Here is a 19,799-nt window from a genome sequence, read left to right as displayed (position 1 = left end):
AAACTTTCAAATGCTGAAAGGCCTAGACAGAGTAGAGGTGGAAAGGACATTTACCACTGTGTCTAGGACAAGAGGGCACAGCTTCAGGATAGAGGGGTATCTATTTAAAACAGGGATGCAATGAAATTTCTTTAGCCAGAGGGTGGTGAATTTGTGGAATTTGTTACCAAAGGCAGCTGTGGAGGCCAGGTCATTGGGTGTATTTAAGGTAGAGCTTGATAGGTTTTTGATTGGACACAGCATCAAAGGTTACATAGTGAAGGCCAGAGAGTGGGGCTGAGGAGGGGGGAAGAAGGATCAGCCATAATTGAGTGGTGTAGCAGACTCCATGGACCAGATGGTCCAATTCTTCTCCCATCCCTTCGGTTGATTAGCTTTTATTCTGTAGAATAAATATTCTCAATGGAGGGGAGTGCAGGACAGTAGGTCCTATTCTCAGTATATGGAATAACCCATGAAGAGTTGAGAGGAGGAGAAATTTCTTCATCCAGAAAGTAGTGAACATTTGGAATTCAAGCAATACACACAAAATGCTGGTGGAACGCAGCAGGCCAGGCAGCATCTATCGGAAGAAGTACAGTCAACGTTTTGGGCTGAGACCTTTTGTCAGGACTAACTGAAAGAAAAGATAGTAAGAGGTTTGAAAGTGGGAGGTGGAGGGGGATATCTGAAATGATAGGAAAAGACAGGAGGGGAAGGAGCTGGAAAGTTGATTGGCAAAAGGGATACACAGCTGGAATTCTACTGCAACACACAGTTGTTCATTAAAGATATTCAAGGAGTAGTTGAATGTTGTTGATGGACCAGAGGAGAGAGAAACAGGAACAAAATTTTTTTACCACCAGCTGTGAATGTATTGAATGGAGTACTCAAGTGGCTAGATGGCCTTTTTTTGATCTTATTTTCTAAGTTACTAAGTGAAAAAATAAGAGCAACATGTAGCTACCTGGCCCTTCAGGCCTTCTCCACCTTTTTAGTGTTTTAGGAGCATCTTGTTCCCTGCTGAATGGACAATGAACCCACAAACACTATCTCACTGTTTTACATGACTTCTTTTTTATATAGTTCTTATTATAAAATGTAGTATATTTTATGTACTGCACTGTACTGCTGCCACAAAACAACACATGATTCTGAGACCTTGTGCCTCACAGAGCCAGTGAGCCATGTTCATTTCTGACCATGTGGAATTTGTATGTTCTCCCTGTGATTCCTGTAAATTGTTCATATGTGAGTGGTAGAATCTGGGGAAGTTAGTTATCAAGCCGTGCAGACCGGAAACAGACCCTCTTACAGAACTTGTTCATAACCATCTATACACATTCTATTTATCACATTATGTCCCTATTCTACTATATCTTGCCTATCTAAGCAACTCTTAAACCAGCTGTTCATTGCATATCAATGAATTGGATGAACAGATCACATGTAATATATCCAAATTTACTGATATTTCAAAGCTGGATTGCTGTGTGGTGTTAGAGGAGGATGGTAGTGCTTTGGAGGGATACTGACAAAGGAAGAGAACAGAAAAACACCTGGCACATAGATCCTAGAGTCCTACAGCACAGAAACAGGCCTGAGTGGTCAACACCAACCAAGATGCCCATCAGTTTGTCCCATTTGCCTGTGTTTGGCTCATATCCTTTGAAACCTTTCCTGACATACCTAAACACATATGACTGATGGCCAACAACCAAGTATTCACATTGTCAAGGTTGCTGATGACAGTTGGATATCACCAATGATGAGACAGCCTATAGGGAGAAACTGGTGCCAGGCAAATGACCTCTTCCTCAATGTCAACAAGACGCAAGGAGTTGGTTATAGACCAGGAGAATTCGCACCACTCACACCCTTCTGTACGTCAGTAGTACAGCAGTGGAAGCTGTGAGCAGTTTCAAACTCTTGGATCACGGAACACATCCTACACAATCACGAAAGCTCAACAATGCCTCAACTTTCTGAGGAGGCAGAAGGGGGGGGCTATCTGCTCCCCAATACTCATAACCTGCACAGATATGCATCCTAATATGCTGTATCACTGCACGGTATGGAAACTGCACTACACAGACAGGAAGGCTCTACAGTGGGTACTGAAAACTGCCTATGCAGTCTAACTGGCATCAAGAGTATATATACAGAAAGGTACCAGAAAAAGGCCAGCAATATCATGAAGGATCCCATCCCGCTGTACATGGCCTGTTTGTCACACTCCAGTCAGGGAGGAAGCTACATAGCACCATGCCAGGACCACTGGACTCATAAACAGTTACTTTCCCCAAGCAGTAAGGTTGATCAACACCTCTACCAACTAATGCACTCCTCTACACCTGCAACCACCGCTCCTTTATAATTTCCTTTCAGAGTCACATTATGTATAGACACTCCTGTGCCTCCTATCACTCTATGTACATATAATCAATGTATACAAGCTTTCGTGTGTGTTTATGTTGATAGTATTTTTTGTCTTAATGGGTATTGTTTTGTGCTGCTTTGGGATCCAGAGTAACATTTATTTTGTCGTCCTTTACTCTTGTGCACTGGAAATCATATGCAACAACTTTGAATACATGTAGCTGTCCAAGTAGATAATGTACCCATTCAATGACTTCCTCTCATAACTCATTCCATGTACTGACCAGTCTCTGGGTGGCAAAGTTGTCTCTTGGGTTCTTATTGCCCTCACCAAAACCTATGCCTTCTAGTTCCTGCTTCCCCAACCCTGGAAAAAAGACTGTACATTCACTATACCTCAGCATTTTGAGAAGATCACCTTCATTTGGGAGTAAGAACAGGAAGGCAGATTATTATCTGAACGGTGGAGAGTTAGGTAAGGGAGAAATATAAAGAGATCTAGGAGTCCTTGTTCATCAGTCACTGAAGGTGAATGAGCAAGTGCAGCAGGCAGTGAAGAAGGCTAATGGAATGTTGGCCTTTATTACAAAGGGAATTGAGTACAAGAGCAAGGAAATCCTCTTGCATTTGTACAGAGCCCTGGTGAGACCACTCCTGGAGTATTGTGTACAGTTTTGGTCTCCAGGGTTAAGGAAGGACATCCTGGCTGTAGAGGAAGTGCAGCGTAGATTCCCGAGGTTAATTTCTGGGATGTCTGGACTGTCTTATGCAGAGAGGTTAGAGAGACTGGGCTTGTACACGCTGGAATTAAGGAGATTGAGAGGGGATCTGATTGAATCATATAAGATTATTAAGGGATTGGACAAGATAGAGGCAGGAAATATGTTCCAGATGCTGGGAGAGTCTAGTACCAGAGGGCATGGTTTGAGAATAAGGGGTAGGTCATTTAGGACAGAGTTAAGGAAAAACTTCTTCTCCCAGAGAGCTGTGGGGGTCTGGAATGCACTCCCTCGGAAGGTAGTGGAGGCCAATTCTCTGGATGCTTTCAAGAAGGAGCTAGATAGGTATCTTATGGATAGGGGAATCAAGGGATATAGGGACAAGGTAGGAACCGGGTATTGATATTCGTTGATCAGCCATGATCTCAAAATGGCGGTGCAGGCTCGAAGGGCCGAATGGTCTACTTCTGCACCTATTGTCTATTGTCTATTTTCTAAACTCCAGCAAATAAAAACTCAACTTGCTTAACCTGTCTCCCTCAAGTCCTAGCAACATCCTTGTAACTTTCCTCTGAACTCTTTTCAGCTTAATGATGTCTTTACTACAGCAACGTGACTAAAACTGAACACAATATTCCAACTGCAGCCTCACCAATATCTTGTAGAACTGCAGCATGATATCCCAAATTCTGTTCCCTGCCCTGACCGACAGATGAAGGCAGCATGCCAAAAGCCTTTTGCACTACCCTTCTACCTGAGAAGTCACTTTCAGAAAACCATGTACTTCTCGGTCCCTCTTTTATACAAACTTCCCAACACCCCACTGTTTACTCTGAATGTCCTTTTGAGAGTTCATTTGAGTTCCCTAAATGCAATACTTTGCATTAATCCAAATTAAACTCTATTTTCCATTTACCCAACTGATCAAGAACCCTCTGTAAATCCTGGTAACAATTTTCACTGTCAACAAACACCATCTATTTTTGTATATTTTGCAAATGTATTAATAATGCCTGTACATTCTCATCCAAATCATAGCTGACAAATAGATGTGGCCCCAGCACTGATTATCAATAACAGCGACCTTCTGCAATCATTCTCTGCTTCCTACTGTCAAATATGTTCTGTATCCAGTTACCTAGCTCTCCCTGGATCCCATGCAATCTAACTTTCCATAGCAGCTTACCATATGGTCCCTAAACAAAGGCCTTACTGACCATACAGTGCCTATAAAAAATATTCACCCTCCCTTGGAAGTTTTCATGTTTTATTGTTTTACAACATTGAATCACAATGGATTTAAGTTTGGCTTTTTTTGACTCAATAGAAAAGACTCCTTCATGTCGAAGTGAAAACAAATTTCTACAAATTGGGCTAAATTTATTACAGTTTTGCTAAACAGATAATTGATTGCATAATTACTCAACCCTTCAAGTCAATATTTAGTAGATGCACTTTTGGCAGCAATTACAGTCTTGAGTTTGAGTGGATAGGTCTCTATCAGCTTTGCACATCTGGACACTGCAATTTTTCCCCATTCTTCTTTACAAAATTGCTCAAGCTCTGTGAGATTGCATGGGATTGAGAGTGAACAGCCCTTTTCAAGTCCAATCACAAATTCTGAATTGGATTGTAGTCTGGACTTTGACTCAGCCACTCCAGGACACTAACTTTGTTGTTTTTAAGCCGTTCCTGTGTAGCTTTGGCTGTATCCTTGGGGTCATTGTCATGCTGGAAAACAAATCTTCTCCCAAGTCGCAGCTCTCTTGCATCAGGTTTTCCTCCAAGATTTCCCTGTATATTGCTGCATTCATTTTACCCTCTATCTTCACAAGCCTTCCAGGGCCTGCTGCAGTGAAGCATCCCCACAGCATGATGCAGCTCCCACTATGCTTCACAGTAGGGATGGTGTGGTGTCTGGCTTATGCCAAACATAGCATTTACTCTGATGGCCAAAAACCTCAATTTTCGTTTCATCAGACCATAGAATCTTCTTCCAGCTGACTTCAGAGTCTTCCACATGTCATTTGGCAAACTCTAGCTGAGATTTCATGTGAGATTTTATTTTCCAAAGTGGCTTTCTCTTTGCCACTCTCCCATAAAGCTGCAACTATTGAAGTACCTAGGCAACAGTTGTTCTATGCACACTATCTCCCACCTCAGCCACTGAATGTTGTAACTTCTCCAGAGTTGTCACAGGTCTTTTGGTGGCCTCTCTCAGTAGTCCCATTCTTGCACAGTCACTCAGTTTTTTAGGACGTCCTGTTCTAGGCAGATTTTCAACTGTGCCATGTTCTTTCCATTTCTCGATAATTGATTTAACTGTACCCCAAGGGATATACAGCGACTTGGAAATTTTCTTGCATCCCTCTCCTGACTTGTGTTTTTCAATAACCTTTCCGCAGAGATGATTGGAGTGTTCTTTTGTCTTCGTGGTGTAGTTTTTGCCAGGATACTGAATCACCAGTAGTTGGACCTTCCAGCTATAGTTGTATTTTTTGCCAATTGAAACCCCTTGATTCCACACGTGATCTCCATTTAACTAATTATGTGACTTGTAGAGATCTGTTTTCTCTTTGACATGAAAGAGATTTTTTCTGTTGATCAGTGTCAAAAAATGCCAAATTTAAATCCACAGTGATTCAATGTTATAAAACAATAAAACATAAAAACTTCCAAAGTGAGTGAATACTATTTATAGACATTGTAGAGGTGGTAATATGAGGACCATTGAATGACTCAACCCCTTCAGCCCATTGTGTTGGTTGGTGTACATAAAGTCCACATCAAAAAAGTACAATTCCTTGGGATTAGGGGAGAATGATGAATTGGGCTTTTGATTGTATGTCCCTATTATCTTTAAAGGTAATGGAACAGGTGAAAGAAGTGGTCAAAAAGACATACAGAATACGTTCCATTATTAGCTGAAGCATAGATTCTGGTTATTGTGTTGCAGGGAGGGTGAGATTTCACTGGAAAGATACAGAGGAGAATTATGAGATTGTAAGTCTGTAGAAGGTGAAAGATTGTTATTTTTGGAATAGATGAGGAAAGAGTTAATTCAGGTGTATCTGTTTATCTCAGGATCTCTTGCTTCATTTGACCAATTGTCAACTAAATTTGCTCTGCCAAAAACACATTTTTACAGATACCTTCAAATTAGAGATTTCTTACATTCCCAATTAACTACTTTTCGTATAGGTCCTGATAAAAATTTACTGGATGATCTTTTAAATTTAAAACCTTTTGTTAATGGTTCTATTACCGGTATCTATAACTTGTTGATTGATTCTAGACAAGACTTTTTAGGTAAAATAAAAAAAAGCTTGGGAGGATGGCCTAAATTGTCAGATTTCTGATGAAAGATGGAATAAAACTCTTAAACGGGTTAATAAATCATCTTTCTGTGCCCGTCATTCTCTTCTACCATTTAAAGTGGTTCATAGAGCTTACATTTCTAAACAGAAGCTGTCCAGTTTTTATCCAAATGTTTCTCCACTTTGTAATAAATGCAACTCTGCTGATGCCTCTTTAATTCGTATGTTTTGGTTTTGCCCTAAAATTGAAAAGTTTTGGCAGGAAGTATTCCATACCTTCTCACAACTTTTTAGGGTCCAATTTGACCCAAATCCCCTTACTGCCTTGTTTGGTATTATTGCAAATGAAGATATAACTTTAAATACTCCTAACCTACAGGTTTTAGTTTTTACCTCTCTCTTAGCAAGGAGAGCAATCTTGCTTAAATGGAAGGAGTCTACCCCTCCTACACATCTTCAATGGCTACATGATATTATGTCTTATTTAAATTTAAAGAAGATCCGCTGCTCAGTAAATTCGAAACAATCTTTTTATGATATCTGGGGACCTTTCCTAAATTACTTTTCCAATTTATAAAGCTTAACAGTGCACAGACTTTTATGTATATTTCTATCTTCTCTTCTTAAGCGAATATGTTTCTTTTCTAATTATCTATTATCATCCATCAGCTTTTTTCTTTGGTAGTTGGTGGGGGTTGACTTTTTTATATAAAAACTTTCTTTTATGATGTATGACCTATCTTTAAATTTTTGATTACAGAGTGGTATACCTTTATGTGATATGCTATAACATTTTGATCAATTTTATTACAATATGTGAATGTACACAATTTATGTTGAGATGTATCTATATGTTGCACTCTGTAAATCTTTTTTCTTCTGAATAAAAATATTGTAAAAAGAAAAGAATTCATGTGTATCAAATAATGGTGGGCTTGAATTGTGTAAATAGGAAGGATCTGTTTCCATTTTGAAAGGGATCAGCAAGGGTGTAGATTGAATGCAGAAAGTAGAAGGAGCAGAGGGAAGATGCACATCGAGTAACATTTCTCACCCAGGAGATGCGTGAGGTTTGAGATTTGGAATTCTCCCCCAAAGGGGTGTCGGGACAGCAGCCATCATTATACTTAAACAGTTTTTGTTGATGTATTTAATGAGCTGTTTCCATTATATACCCAATGCTGAGAAGTGGGGATCTTTTTATCTGGGGATAGTATTGCCAAAGATAATAGTATAGTACAGGAGTAGGCCCCGTGGTCCACAATGTGTTTGATGAATGAAGCTAATCCCTTCAGTCTGCACAAGCTCTTTATCTCTGCATTATCTGCATATTCATCTGCCAATGGGAGAGACTCTTCAACATTTTCATTGTCCCTGCCTCCACCTCCATCCCTGGCAGCACATTTCAGGCATCCAGCATTCTCTGTGAAAAAGCTACCTTTAAAGTTATCCCTTATCTTAAGTATTAGACATTTTGATAGGGAAAAAGATACCGGCAGTCTATTCTACCTCTGCGGCTAAAGGTGCATCTAGTAAATACTGACTTGAAGGTGGTGAATACTCATGCAATCAATTATTTTTGTGTTTTATATTTATAATTAATTTAGATCACTTTTTAGAGCTTTGTTTTTCACTTTGACACAATAGAGTCTTTTTCTGTTGATCTGTGTCAGAAAAGCCAAATTAAATCCACTGTGATTCAATTTTGTAAAACAATAAAACATGAATACTTTTTATAGGTGGTGTATCTATTGTCCTGCCCTCATGAACTTCATTGGTCACTTCATTAAAGAACTTTATCAACTTTGTGAGACACAATCTCTCATTCACAAAGCCATGCTGACTATCCTGAATCAACCTGTCTTTCCAAATGCTTGTCTATCTTTTCCCTCAGAATCCTCTCAAATAACTTACCTACCACAGATGTTAGGCTTACTGATCTGAAGTTCCCAGGTTTGAACTATTTAAAGCACTGAAGCCTTCATTTTGTCTCCATATTGAAAAAAATAAGAGCAAGATAATCATAAAGTGGATATTCATAATGTGGCAAAGTCTTAGGTTTAGCAGAAAAGAAATTGAAAGGTGCAGTATTTAATGGTGATTGGAGGAGGTCCTTCTACATGAAGCACTGAAAGCTAAAGGAGGCAGACCTGATGAAAGGTCTTGACCTGAAACATCGACTATACATTTTGCTCCATCGATGTTACCTAACCCACTGAATTTCTTCAGTGTGTTGCTCCACTTTTCTAGTATCTGCAGTCTCTTGTGTTTCCTTGCAGGTTCAGTGAGCAGTTAGGAAGGCAATCAATATAGTCATGTTCCAATTGTACAGAGCCCTGGTAAGACTCCACCATATTATGTATGGGTCTGCAGTCCCTACACTTGCAATAGAACGAGGTTCTTCATGGGAAGGTGTATGAGGAGATGTTAAGCAGACTGGGTTTGGTCTTCAAGTTTTGACGAACAAAAAGAGATCTCATTGAAGCTTACAAAATGCTCATCATGGGGCTTGCTTGATATTTTCCATGGGAAAAGTGTCTGGATCATGTGCCTCACATGAGACTTTTTCACCCAGAGAGTTTTGGATCTCTGCCTCAGAAGGCAGTGGAGGCCAATTCTCTGAATGCTTTCAAGAAAGAGTGAGATAGAGCTCTTAAAGATAGCAGAGTCAAGGGATATGGGGAGAAGGCAGGAACGGGGTACTGACTGTGGATGATCAGCCATGATCACATTGAATGGCGGTGCTGGCTCGAAGGGCCAAGTGGCCTACTCCTGCACCTAGGAGCTAGGAAACAGCTCTTTGTAATGTTTTGTATCATAACATCTTTGCACAGTCATGGTTGTCAAAGTACTACATGTCCAAATGCAACAGTGTAGCTGGAATCACTGGACTTGCTCACTAAATATCAAGAACAGTAGATCATGTGGACAATCAAACAGCTGTTACTTGACGGGATGGCGTGTGCTGAAGGAGGACTTTGAACATTTAGAATTTGATCAAGTACAATACTGAAAACAGGCAGGTTGTTTGTACTCTCACAAACACTAATCACATCTTGGTGCTGTGTTAACCAATGTGGCAGAATTGTCTCCATGTTCTTGAGTCAAATGCTGTCATGTTGCCATGGTTTTGTGGATGTATGGGGTTAAGCACTTTACCCTGTTTGAAATGCTTCCAATTGCTCTTCATTAAGAGTCACAGTCATCTGAGCACTTGCTGCATTTCAAGAGATGAAGTGTTTGTGCAGTTTTAGCATATGAATCGTTCAATGATCTGGTTATTTCTGGGTTTATGTAACTACAACCATCAGAAGAGGCTGGCCCCCCAACCCAGTACAGATTCCAGCACACCAGTTATACCTCTGTTCTTTCTCTCACCATCAACGACAGCTCTTCCCCTGGGCACCTGGGGTGTTGGTTTTCAGGAAATGCCTGATGTATGGATCAATGTCCCTGTTGGGAATACAACAATTCCCTTTGCTGCTCTTCCAATAAGTCATGCTCACTGTATTGAATTCAGTATAGTGGCAAGTAGCACCCACTTCAGCAGGTTTGCCTGTCTCCATCCCTGGTTCAGTCTGTCTGCTGTCATGATCATTATCAGAAGCTCATTATCAAGAGTTCTGCTGTTTATTTCGTTCATCATGACATGCGGCTTTTACTGATTATGCTAGAAAATAAATTCATGATGAGCAAGGGTTGAAATGTTGGAGTAGACAAGAATGCTGAGTGAATTTGTAATCAGATCAACCATGATCTTTCAAGGGGACAAGGGGCCTGATACTCTCCTGGAGACATGAGACTGGATGCTGGAATCTGGAACAACTCTAAAGGAGCTCATTGGGTCAAGCAACATCGTTGGGGGAAAGGACTTGCCACTATTTTGGTGTTTCTTTCTGTATGCAAGGTTTCAACCCAAAATATAGACAGTCCTTTTCCTCTCACAAATGCTGCTTGACCCACTGAGCTCCTCAGATGGATTGTTTGGCACTCCTAAGCTAATTTGTTGATATACTGATCGACTTTGTCGGTGCGCTGATTGATTTTGGCTTCTGGACCTCAGCAACGGAGTCTTTAGCATAATATGCCAAAGCTGTGCTCTGCTTTGGCATATTAGTTTTATTGGGAAGAGCAATTAGGGGAGGATGTGTATGTGTGGCCAGCAACAAACTCGAATGGATAGTAGAGTTGTGAGGAAGATTAAAGAGTTTGAAGTTCCTTTCAAAGATCAGGGGTCTGTGCAATACCAACCTGGCTCTTGGGCTTCACCAATCCATTTTATGAGACAAGAGCGATAGATATCATGTGACTGTGATGTCCAGATGTAAAGGGATTTCTTCTTGTGTTTTGCAGACGGATGATGCCTTAGGAGCAATGTGGAATTGGCTGTACTTCATTCCGCTCATCATCATTGGCTCCTTCTTTGTGTTGAACCTTGTTCTCGGAGTGTTGTCTGGGTAAGTTGTCTGGCATCAAGTTCAAATGTTCCTCCAAAAGGAGGAAGATGTTATCAACCCAAAGGAAGAGACATTGTCCAACTGACATCACAGTTAGAGATCAAGGACTGCAAAAAGTTATTAATCAGCTGGTAAATTGGGTGAAGAAATGGCAGAGGGATTTTAACCCAATGTGTGATGAGCTGTGTTCCAGAGACGTAATATGAACAGGATGAACACCATAAATGTAGAACTCTTAGGAATTATTGAAGAACACAAAGACCATAGAGTATATATATCCACAGTTCACTAATAAGAGCAGCACAGACCGATAGGGTGGTAAAGTTAACTTATTGGATGCTGGCCTTATTAGTTTTGGCTTAGAATAGAGGAGCCTGAAGATCACTGAGTACAGCTTTATAAAGATCTAGCTGGAGTGTTAACTGACTTTTATGGTCAAGATAATTTGGGAATTTAAGATGTGATTGCACATACAACGGGAGTTCACAGAGTTGGATTCTAAGTTAAAGGGCAGGACTTTCAGGGTTGTGATCTCAGGATTGCTACCCAGGCCATGTACTAGTGAGGCCAGAAATAGGAAGATTATATACAGTTTAATACATGGCTAAGGAGTTGGTGTAGGAAGGAGGGCATAAGACTTTTGGATCATTGAGCTCTCTTCCAGGGAAGTTGGGACATGTGCAGAAGAGGAGTTGCAGCGGGATGGGAACCAGAGTGCCAGAGCAGTTAGTGGAGAAGTTGTGGAGACAGATGTTAAGACCTCAGACAAAGTCAGGAACCAAAAAGTTGAGGATGGTGCGACTAGTGTTCTGAGCTGCATCGTAGGAAAGGTAGATGAGCTCAGAGCATGGAGTTGTGATATTGTTGCTGTTAGTGAGACTTGGTTGCCAGAACTGCAGGACTGGTAACTTAATATTTCAGGGTTCCGTTGCTTTAGACATGACAGAACAGGAGGGGTGGTGTTACCAGTCAGGGAAAATGTCACGGCAGTGCTCAGTCTGGACTGACTGGAGAACTCGTCTAATGAGGCATTATGGGTGCATTATGGGAGAAATAAGAAAGGTATGGCTGTATTAAGGAGGTTATATTACAGACCACCCAGTAGTCCAAGGGATTTAGAGGAAAAAATTTGTAGAGGAATTGCAAACTATTGCAAGAAACATAAGGTTGTTATAGTAGGTGATTTTAAGTTTCCACATACTGACTAGGAATCCCATACTGTAAAAGGACTAGCTAGAATAGAGTATGTCAAATATGTTCAAGTAAGTTTCCTTAATTAGGACATAGAAGTCCCTACAAGAGAGTGTGTGATACTTGATCTGCTATTAGGAAATGATATAGGGTACATTACAGAAGGTTATGTAGGGGAGCGCTTTGCATCTAGTGATCACAATGCATTAGTTACAAAGTAAATACGCAAAAAGATGGGCCTGGTCCACGAATTGAGATTCTAAATTGAAGAAAGGACAATTTTCATGGTATCAGGAAGGTTCTAGCAAACGTGGATTGGGACAGGCTGTTTTCTGGTAGAAGTGTATTTGGTAAGCACGAGGCCTTCAAAAGTGAAGTCTTGAGAGTATAAAGCTGTTAGAATAAAAGGTAAAAATAATGGGTGAAGGGAATCTTGGTTTTCAAGAGATATTGAGGCCTTGGTTTAAAAAGGAGGTGCACTGCAGCTACAGATGGGTAGGAACAAATGAGGTGCTTATGGAGTGTAAGAAACACAAGAGACCACTTAAGAAAGAAATCAGGAGGGCTATGAGAAGACATGAGGTTACCTTAGCACAGAAGATGAAGGGGAATCCAAAGGGATTCTACAGATATGTTTAAGAGGAAAAAGATTGCAAGGGACAAAATTGGTCCTCTGAAAGATCGGAATGGTAATCCATGCGTGGAGCCAAAAGAAGTGGCAGAGAACTTAAATTACTCTTTTGCCTCTTAGGAGAGAGTTGCAGAGTCTATAGAAGTGAGGCAAAGTGGCATCATCGTCATGGAGCCTATACAGATTACAGAGAGGGTATTTGCTGCCCTGAGGCAAATCAGGGTGGATAAATCCCCAGGGCCTGTCAAGGTGTTCTGTCAGACCCTATGGGAGACAATTGCAGAAATTACTGGGGCCTTAGCAGAGATATTTAAGTCATCCTTAGCGACAGGTAGGGATGATAGCTAATGTTGTTCTCCTGTTCAAGAAAGGTTCTAAAAATAAAGCAGGAAATTTATGCCAGTGAGCCTGACATCAGGACAGGAAAAGTTATTGGAAGGTATTCAAAGGGACTGGATATGTAAGTATTTGGATAGACATGGACTGATTAATGATGGCCAGCATGGCTTTGTGCATGTTAGATCATGTTACACCAATCAATAGAGCTTTTCGAGGAAATTACCGGGGAAGTGGATGAAGGCCAGGCAGTGGATTTTAATAAAACCTTGACAAGGTCCTGCAGGGGAAGCTGGTTGAGAGGGTTCAGTCACCCGACATTCAAGATGAGGTAGTAAATTGGTTAGACATTGCCTTTGTGGGAGAAGCCAGAGGTGATAGTAGATGGTTACCGCTCTGACTAGAACCCTGCAACTAATGGAGTTCTGCAGGGATCAGTGCTGGATCCATTGTTGTCGTCATGATAATGTGGTTAACTGGATCAGCAAATTTGTGGATGACACTAAGCTTAGGGGTGTAGTGGAGAGCAAACTATCATGGCTTACAGCAGGATCTGGACCAGCTAGAAAAATGGGCTGAAAATGGCAGATCAATTTAATACAGACAAGTAAGAGGATTGCATCTCAGTAGGACCAACCGGTGTAGGTCTTACTCAGTGGATGGTAGGGCACTGAGGAGTGTGGTAGAGCAAAGTGTTCTGGGAATACAGGTACATAATTCGTTGATAGTGGCATCACAGGTGCCACTATAAACAAATAGCAAAAGCTTCTGGCTCATTGATAGATCAAGGTATTGAGTACAGGAGATGGGATGTTGTGTTGAAGTTGTACAAGACATTTTTTGAGGCCTGATTTGGAGTATTGTGTGCAGTTTTGGTCACCTACCTACAGGTATGATTGAAAGAGTACAGAGAAAATTTACAAAGATGTTGCCAGGTCTGGAGTACCTAAGTTATAAGGAAAGCTTCAATAGGTTAGGACTTTATTCCTTGGAACATAGAAAGTTGAGAGGTGATTTGATAGAAATATACAAAATTATAAGGGATATAGATAGAGTAAATGTTAGCAGGCTTTTTCCACCAAGGTTTGGTGGGACTACAACCAAAGGCCATGGGTTAAGGGTGAAAGGTAAACAGTTTAAGGGGAATATGAGGGGAAACTTCTTCACTCAGAGGGTAGTGAGAGTAAGGAATGAGCTGCCAGTAGAAGTGATGGATACAAGCTTGATTTCAACATTTAAGAGAAGTTTGATTAGGTACATGGCTGGGAGGGCTATGGAGGCTCTGGCCCTGTGTAGTGCAGGTCAGTGAGAGTAGGCAGTTTAAATGTTTCAGCATTGACTAGATGGGCCAAAGGGCCTATTTCTCTGCTGTACTTTTCTATGATTCTATGATGGATGTAGAGGAGATTCACTTGGATGTTCTATGAGATGGAACATTACAGTTACAACAGGAGGCTGGATAGTTGTGGTCTGTTTTCCTTGGGGTACAGAAGACTTTGGAGTCTCATAAGGGTTTAGAAAATAGTAAGGAACATACGTAAGGTGGAAAATAAGGAACATAATGGAAATGAATGAAACTAGAAGGCATAGATTCAAGGTGTAAGAGCTCTGGAGAGTATTTGTAAAAAAGTATTTTCAACCAGATGGTGATGCCATCTGGATAACACTGCCTGAGAAGACGATTGAAGCAGAGGCTCTCATAACATTTAAAAATATCAGGACAAACACTTGAATCACTAAGGCTTTGAAGACTATAGACCAAGTGCTGGTGAATGAGATTGGTGAAGATAAGCACTTGATGGCATCAAGCATATGATGGGCCGAAGGGTCTGTTTCTGTGCTAATAGGTTGAATTTAGAAGCACTTTGAACTCAAAATGGCTTTTCTACTTAATGAAACAAGAAAGGACGCAGTTGATTCACAAGAATGCTGTTGAACTTGAGCAGGTTTCATTGTTTAGAAAATGTGGTTAGTTTTCAAACTGAACAGTAATTTCTGTGAAGAAGTCATAGAAAAAGTTGGAAAATTCATCACTTGTCTTGCTATAAAAGATGTTACTTTAAGAGTTTAGATGTGGACCGCTCCAGTTCCACAACAAGTTTCTATCACTTAGTTGAGAAAAACGTTGATCCATTTGTTTGTTAAGCATGTACAGTCCCAGCTATCTGATGGCACAGTATCAGGACCCATGGAAGTTCTTCAAAGCAGAAAACAAAGAAAGTGGATGGTAAACATTGAAGTTCTTCATGAGTTGCCACTGAGATCATTGCTTTTATGATGCATTGTTAATGGAGGAACCATGGTTTTAATGTGGACAAATAGGACTAGTGTAGATAAATAAAAGGGTTAGCATGGTCATGGTGTGCTTTCTTGCCTGCTACTGTACTGTACAACTTCCAGACTCCATAATTCAGGTGTTTGGGGTAAGATGTTTAAATTTGTAGAAAACACAAAGATAAAGGTGTGGTTAACTCTAAGGAGAATACTGATAGTTGAAGACACAATGAGACAGAGAAGTGGCAGATGAAATTTAATACAGAAAAATGTAGTCAATTACATTGGTATAAAAATAGGGAGAGGCGTGAAAGACAAAATGGCATAGTTATGAGTCTGGAGCAGCAGGGAGACCAAGGTGAACATGTACACACTGTAAATCCTTGCAAGAGGCAGAACATGTTGAGATGTAATTGTACTGTAACCAAACAGGCTCTCTGTCCCACCACTGGCCATACCAATTCCATTTTCCAGCAGTCAGCACAATGCCTTAGCGTTTCAAGTGGTTATCTAAATCCTTTAATCCTTGAATCTTTTCACAGTGTTTGCCTCAGGAAATGTGTTCCAGATTTCAATCAACCATTAAAATGATTTATTTTTAATTTTTATTTCGCAATATAATGCGGAGTAGCCTCTTCCAACCTTTCAAGCAGCTGAAAATCAAGCCACTGAAAATCCCAAAACCCTGATGTAACCTAACCAGTTATGGATAATTTACAATGACCAGTTAACCTAACCAGTATGTCTTTGGACTGTGGGAGGAAACCGGAACGTCTGGGGAAAACCCATTGGGAGGACGTACAGACTCCTCACAGATGGTGCTGAGATAGAACTTCGACCCGAGCTGTAATAGCATCACAATAACCACTGCACTACCATGGTGCCCATTTCTTCTGTAGATTCAGAACTTCTTATGTAGATATACAAATCCCTAATGTATGAACAATGGAGAGCTATGGACTGTATAGGAGGGAATAGATGGAATTAGGGTGATATGCCGGCACAATATCGTAGACTGTGTGCTATGTTATACACTCAGTGGTCAGTTTATTAGGTACATTCTGGCCACTGAGTGTATGTTTGAGGTCTTCTTCTGCTATAGTCCATCCACTTTAAGGTTAGATGTGTTGTATGGTCAGAGATGCACATCTGTACACCACTGTTGTACACATGGTTATTCAAGTTACTGTCATCTTCCTGTCAGCTTGAACAAGTCTGGCCATTCTCCTCTGACCTCTCTCATTAACAAGGTGTTTCCGTCCACAGAACTGCCACTCACAAACTCTAGAGACTATTGTGTTTGTAAATGCCAGGAGGTCAACAGTTTCTGAGATACCAACAATCATTCCATGGTCAAAGTCACTTAGATCACATTTCTTCACCATTCTGATGTTTGGTGTGCACCAGAATTGAACCTCTTGACCATGTCTGCAGGCTTTTATGCAATGAATTGCTGCCATATGATTAGCTGAGTAGATTTTTACTTTAATGTGCAGGTGTACCTAATAAAGTGGCCACTGAAGCCTTAGCTGAAACCCATGCCATCTAATCATAGATGATACTGTTATTAGAAAATGTTAATCTGTGCTCCTTATCGATTTGCATATCTGAATCAGGAAATCTTTAGCCATTTCTTTTCCAAGAAACAAGCCCATTGAATCTGGCTTTTCCTCACAGCTGAAGTGCTCCATCCCAGACGCCGTACTGGTGAGTTTCCTCTCCTCCCTCTCCAGTATACTTCCATAGCCACCTTATTGCCCCTTGCTGCTACCCTTTAGGGGTGTTTGGATATGCACTAAGGTTCCTCTGGTTCTCAGTGTTTCCTTGGATTTTACTATTCATTATATATATCCTGGCCTTTTAGTCCTTATATTCTCAGGATTACGTTTCATCTGCTAGGTCCCTGCCCATTTTACCAAATGTTCATATCATATGTAGCCCAAGACCACCCTGACACATTCACATTCAGATGAATAATGTATAAAAACTATTAGGCTCAGCACTGATCCTGCATAACAGCATTGGACAGGGGCTTCCAGTTGCAAATACAACCTCTCCAAAAGTTTCAGTCAAATTAATTGACCCAATTCTTCCCTTCTATTATATGTCATAGCCTTCAACTGCAGAACTAAATCTCTCCACTATTACAGTCTGCTTGCTCTCTTCCTGCTGTCACCATTAATTTTGCCAAATGGCTGTGGATTACATGGCCTCTACTCCATGTGAGTTTTTAATGCAAGTCTTGAGTTATGTCTTTTGGTCTACATCAATCACACCAGACTCATCTCCATAACTAGTTGTCTCTTTGAAAACCTCAGTAAAGTTAATCACAGAGTATCTTCCCTCAGCAGAGCCTATAAGATAATCCTTGACTGTGACCCTCCAAGTGCAGATTGATATCAGAAGATGTTTCCAAAGATTTCTCTACCATTACTATGACTTAGATGGCACACCTCCTTCTGTGGTGAATAAAGGCACTGTTTGTGCTACCTTCCAGTCATCTGTCATTGCCTTTGTGGCCAGTGAAAATTTAAAAGTCTCCCTTGCCTCTCGAAGCAAGCTGAGATAGGACACAGAAGGGTACAGTACAGGTCCAGGCCCTTCAGCCCATCATGATTGTGCCAACCATAATGCAAAATTAATCTAATCCCATCTGTCTGCACGTGGTCTGTAAGATGCACATGATCCATGTGTCTGTCTAAACACCTTTCAACCACCACTGTCATTTCTGTTTCTCTCATTTGTCCTGGAAGCTCATTCCAGGAACCCATAATATTTATGTAAAAAAACTTATTCCATTAATTTCCTTTAAACTTTTCCCTTCTCAACCTAAAGCTATGATATTTGATATTCTACCCTGAGAAAAAGATTTTGACTTTGTACCTTACCTGGGCCTCACACCATTTCCGTCAGGCCTCACCTCAACTTCTGAGGCTCCAGAGTTTCAGAATCAGAATCAAGTTGAATATCAAAGGCATATGTCATAAAATCTGTTGTTTTGTTGCACCAGTACATTGCGATATATGATAATCATGAACATTAAATTACAATGAGAAGTACATATAAAGAAAATTAAATAAGTAGTGCAAAAAAAGGAGAAGATGATAGTGAGGTAGTGTTCATGGTTCATTGTCCATTCAGAAATCTGATGGTGAAGGGGAAAAAGCTGGTTTTGAAACATTGAGTGTGTGGCTTCAGACTCCTTTACCTCCTCCTTGACAGTAGCAGTATTTGTCCAACCAGAACCTTAATATCTCTTGAAAACCAAGGCTTCCTAAAACTGTAGCCACGTAGAAACATACAAACTCTGCCTTACCCATTATATTCCTTGTTTTAAAATATATACACCAGACCATCATTCCTTATGTATTTATTATCTTGCTGTTCCTGTTTTTGTTACTAATACCTTTATTTGACACCTCCATTTTCTCAATCAATCCACTGCTCCCCTCCTGGTCCAGTTCTCACCCTAGTCTACCATCCTAGCTCATCAGGCCTGGAGATTTATCTACTTTTAAGTTCAGTAAAGTATCTAATATTTCCTTTTTTCCAATGGGAATATGTTATTGAACTCCAAAAAACAATGTATTTCTTTATGGTGAGTACAGTCAAAAAACCCTCACTTAAGATTTAGTTCAATTCAGCATTGTAGTCAGTTGAAACAATATGGACTGAAAGGCCTGTTCAATAACAGGTTATTGAAAAGGCAAACGGAATGTTGGCTCTCATTGCTAGAGGGATTGAATTCAAGAGCAGGGAGGTCATGCTGGAACTACACAGAGTACTGGTGAGGCTGCACCTGAAGTACTGTGTGCAGTTCTGGTCTCCGTACTTGAGGAAGGATATATTGGCTTCAAAGGCAGTGCAGAGGAGTTTCACCAGGTTGATTCCAGAGATGAAAGGGTTAACCTATGAGGTGTGATTGAGTCACCTGGGACTACACTCTCTGGAATTCAGAAGAATGGGAGGGGATCTTATAGAAGCATGTAAAATTTTGAAAGGGATAGATATGATAGAAGTGGGAAAGTTGTTTTCATTGGTAGGTGAAACTAGAACTAGGGGACATTGCCTCAAGATTCAGGGGAGAAGATTTAGGACAGAGATGAGAAGAAACTGTTTTTCCCACAGAGCAGTTGAGGCTTCTTCACTAAATATATTTAAAATACAGTTAGATTCTTACATAGTAGAGGAATTAAGATTTATGGGGAAAAGGCAGGTAGATGGAGCTGAGTTACGGACATATCAGCCATGATCTTATTGAATGGCAGGGCAGGCTCGATGGGCCGGATAGCCTACTCCTGCTCCTATTTCTTATGTTCTTATGGGCTGCACAGTTCGTTTTTTTAATATACTGTGGAATAGGCCCTTCCAGCCTTTCAAGCCACACCACCCAGCAATCCCCTGATTTAATGCTAGACTAATCACAGGACAATTTACAATGACCAGTTAACCTACCAAATGGTACGTCTTTGGACTGTGGAAGAAAACCAGAGCACCCGGAGGAAACCCATGCGGT

The 19,799-nt window shown here is 40.6% G+C and overlaps 1 protein-coding gene across 1 annotated transcript in view; it reads left to right on the top strand.

Annotated features, from left to right (window-relative positions):
* The window catches only part of LOC132402214 (probable voltage-dependent R-type calcium channel subunit alpha-1E), a 600,800-nt gene that overhangs the window by 270,380 nt on the left and 310,621 nt on the right, over window positions 1-19,799 (top strand). The window contains exon 8 of the mRNA XM_059984957.1: window positions 10,748-10,851. Coding sequence (XP_059840940.1) covers window positions 10,748-10,851 — 104 coding nt within the window. The remainder of the gene's footprint in view (window positions 1-10,747; window positions 10,852-19,799) is intronic.

The sequence above is a fragment of the Hypanus sabinus genome, chromosome 11 (assembly GCF_030144855.1).
Source record: "Hypanus sabinus isolate sHypSab1 chromosome 11, sHypSab1.hap1, whole genome shotgun sequence".
Lineage (NCBI taxonomy): Eukaryota > Metazoa > Chordata > Chondrichthyes > Myliobatiformes > Dasyatidae > Hypanus > Hypanus sabinus.
This window is presented reverse-complemented; position numbering and strand designations above follow the sequence as displayed.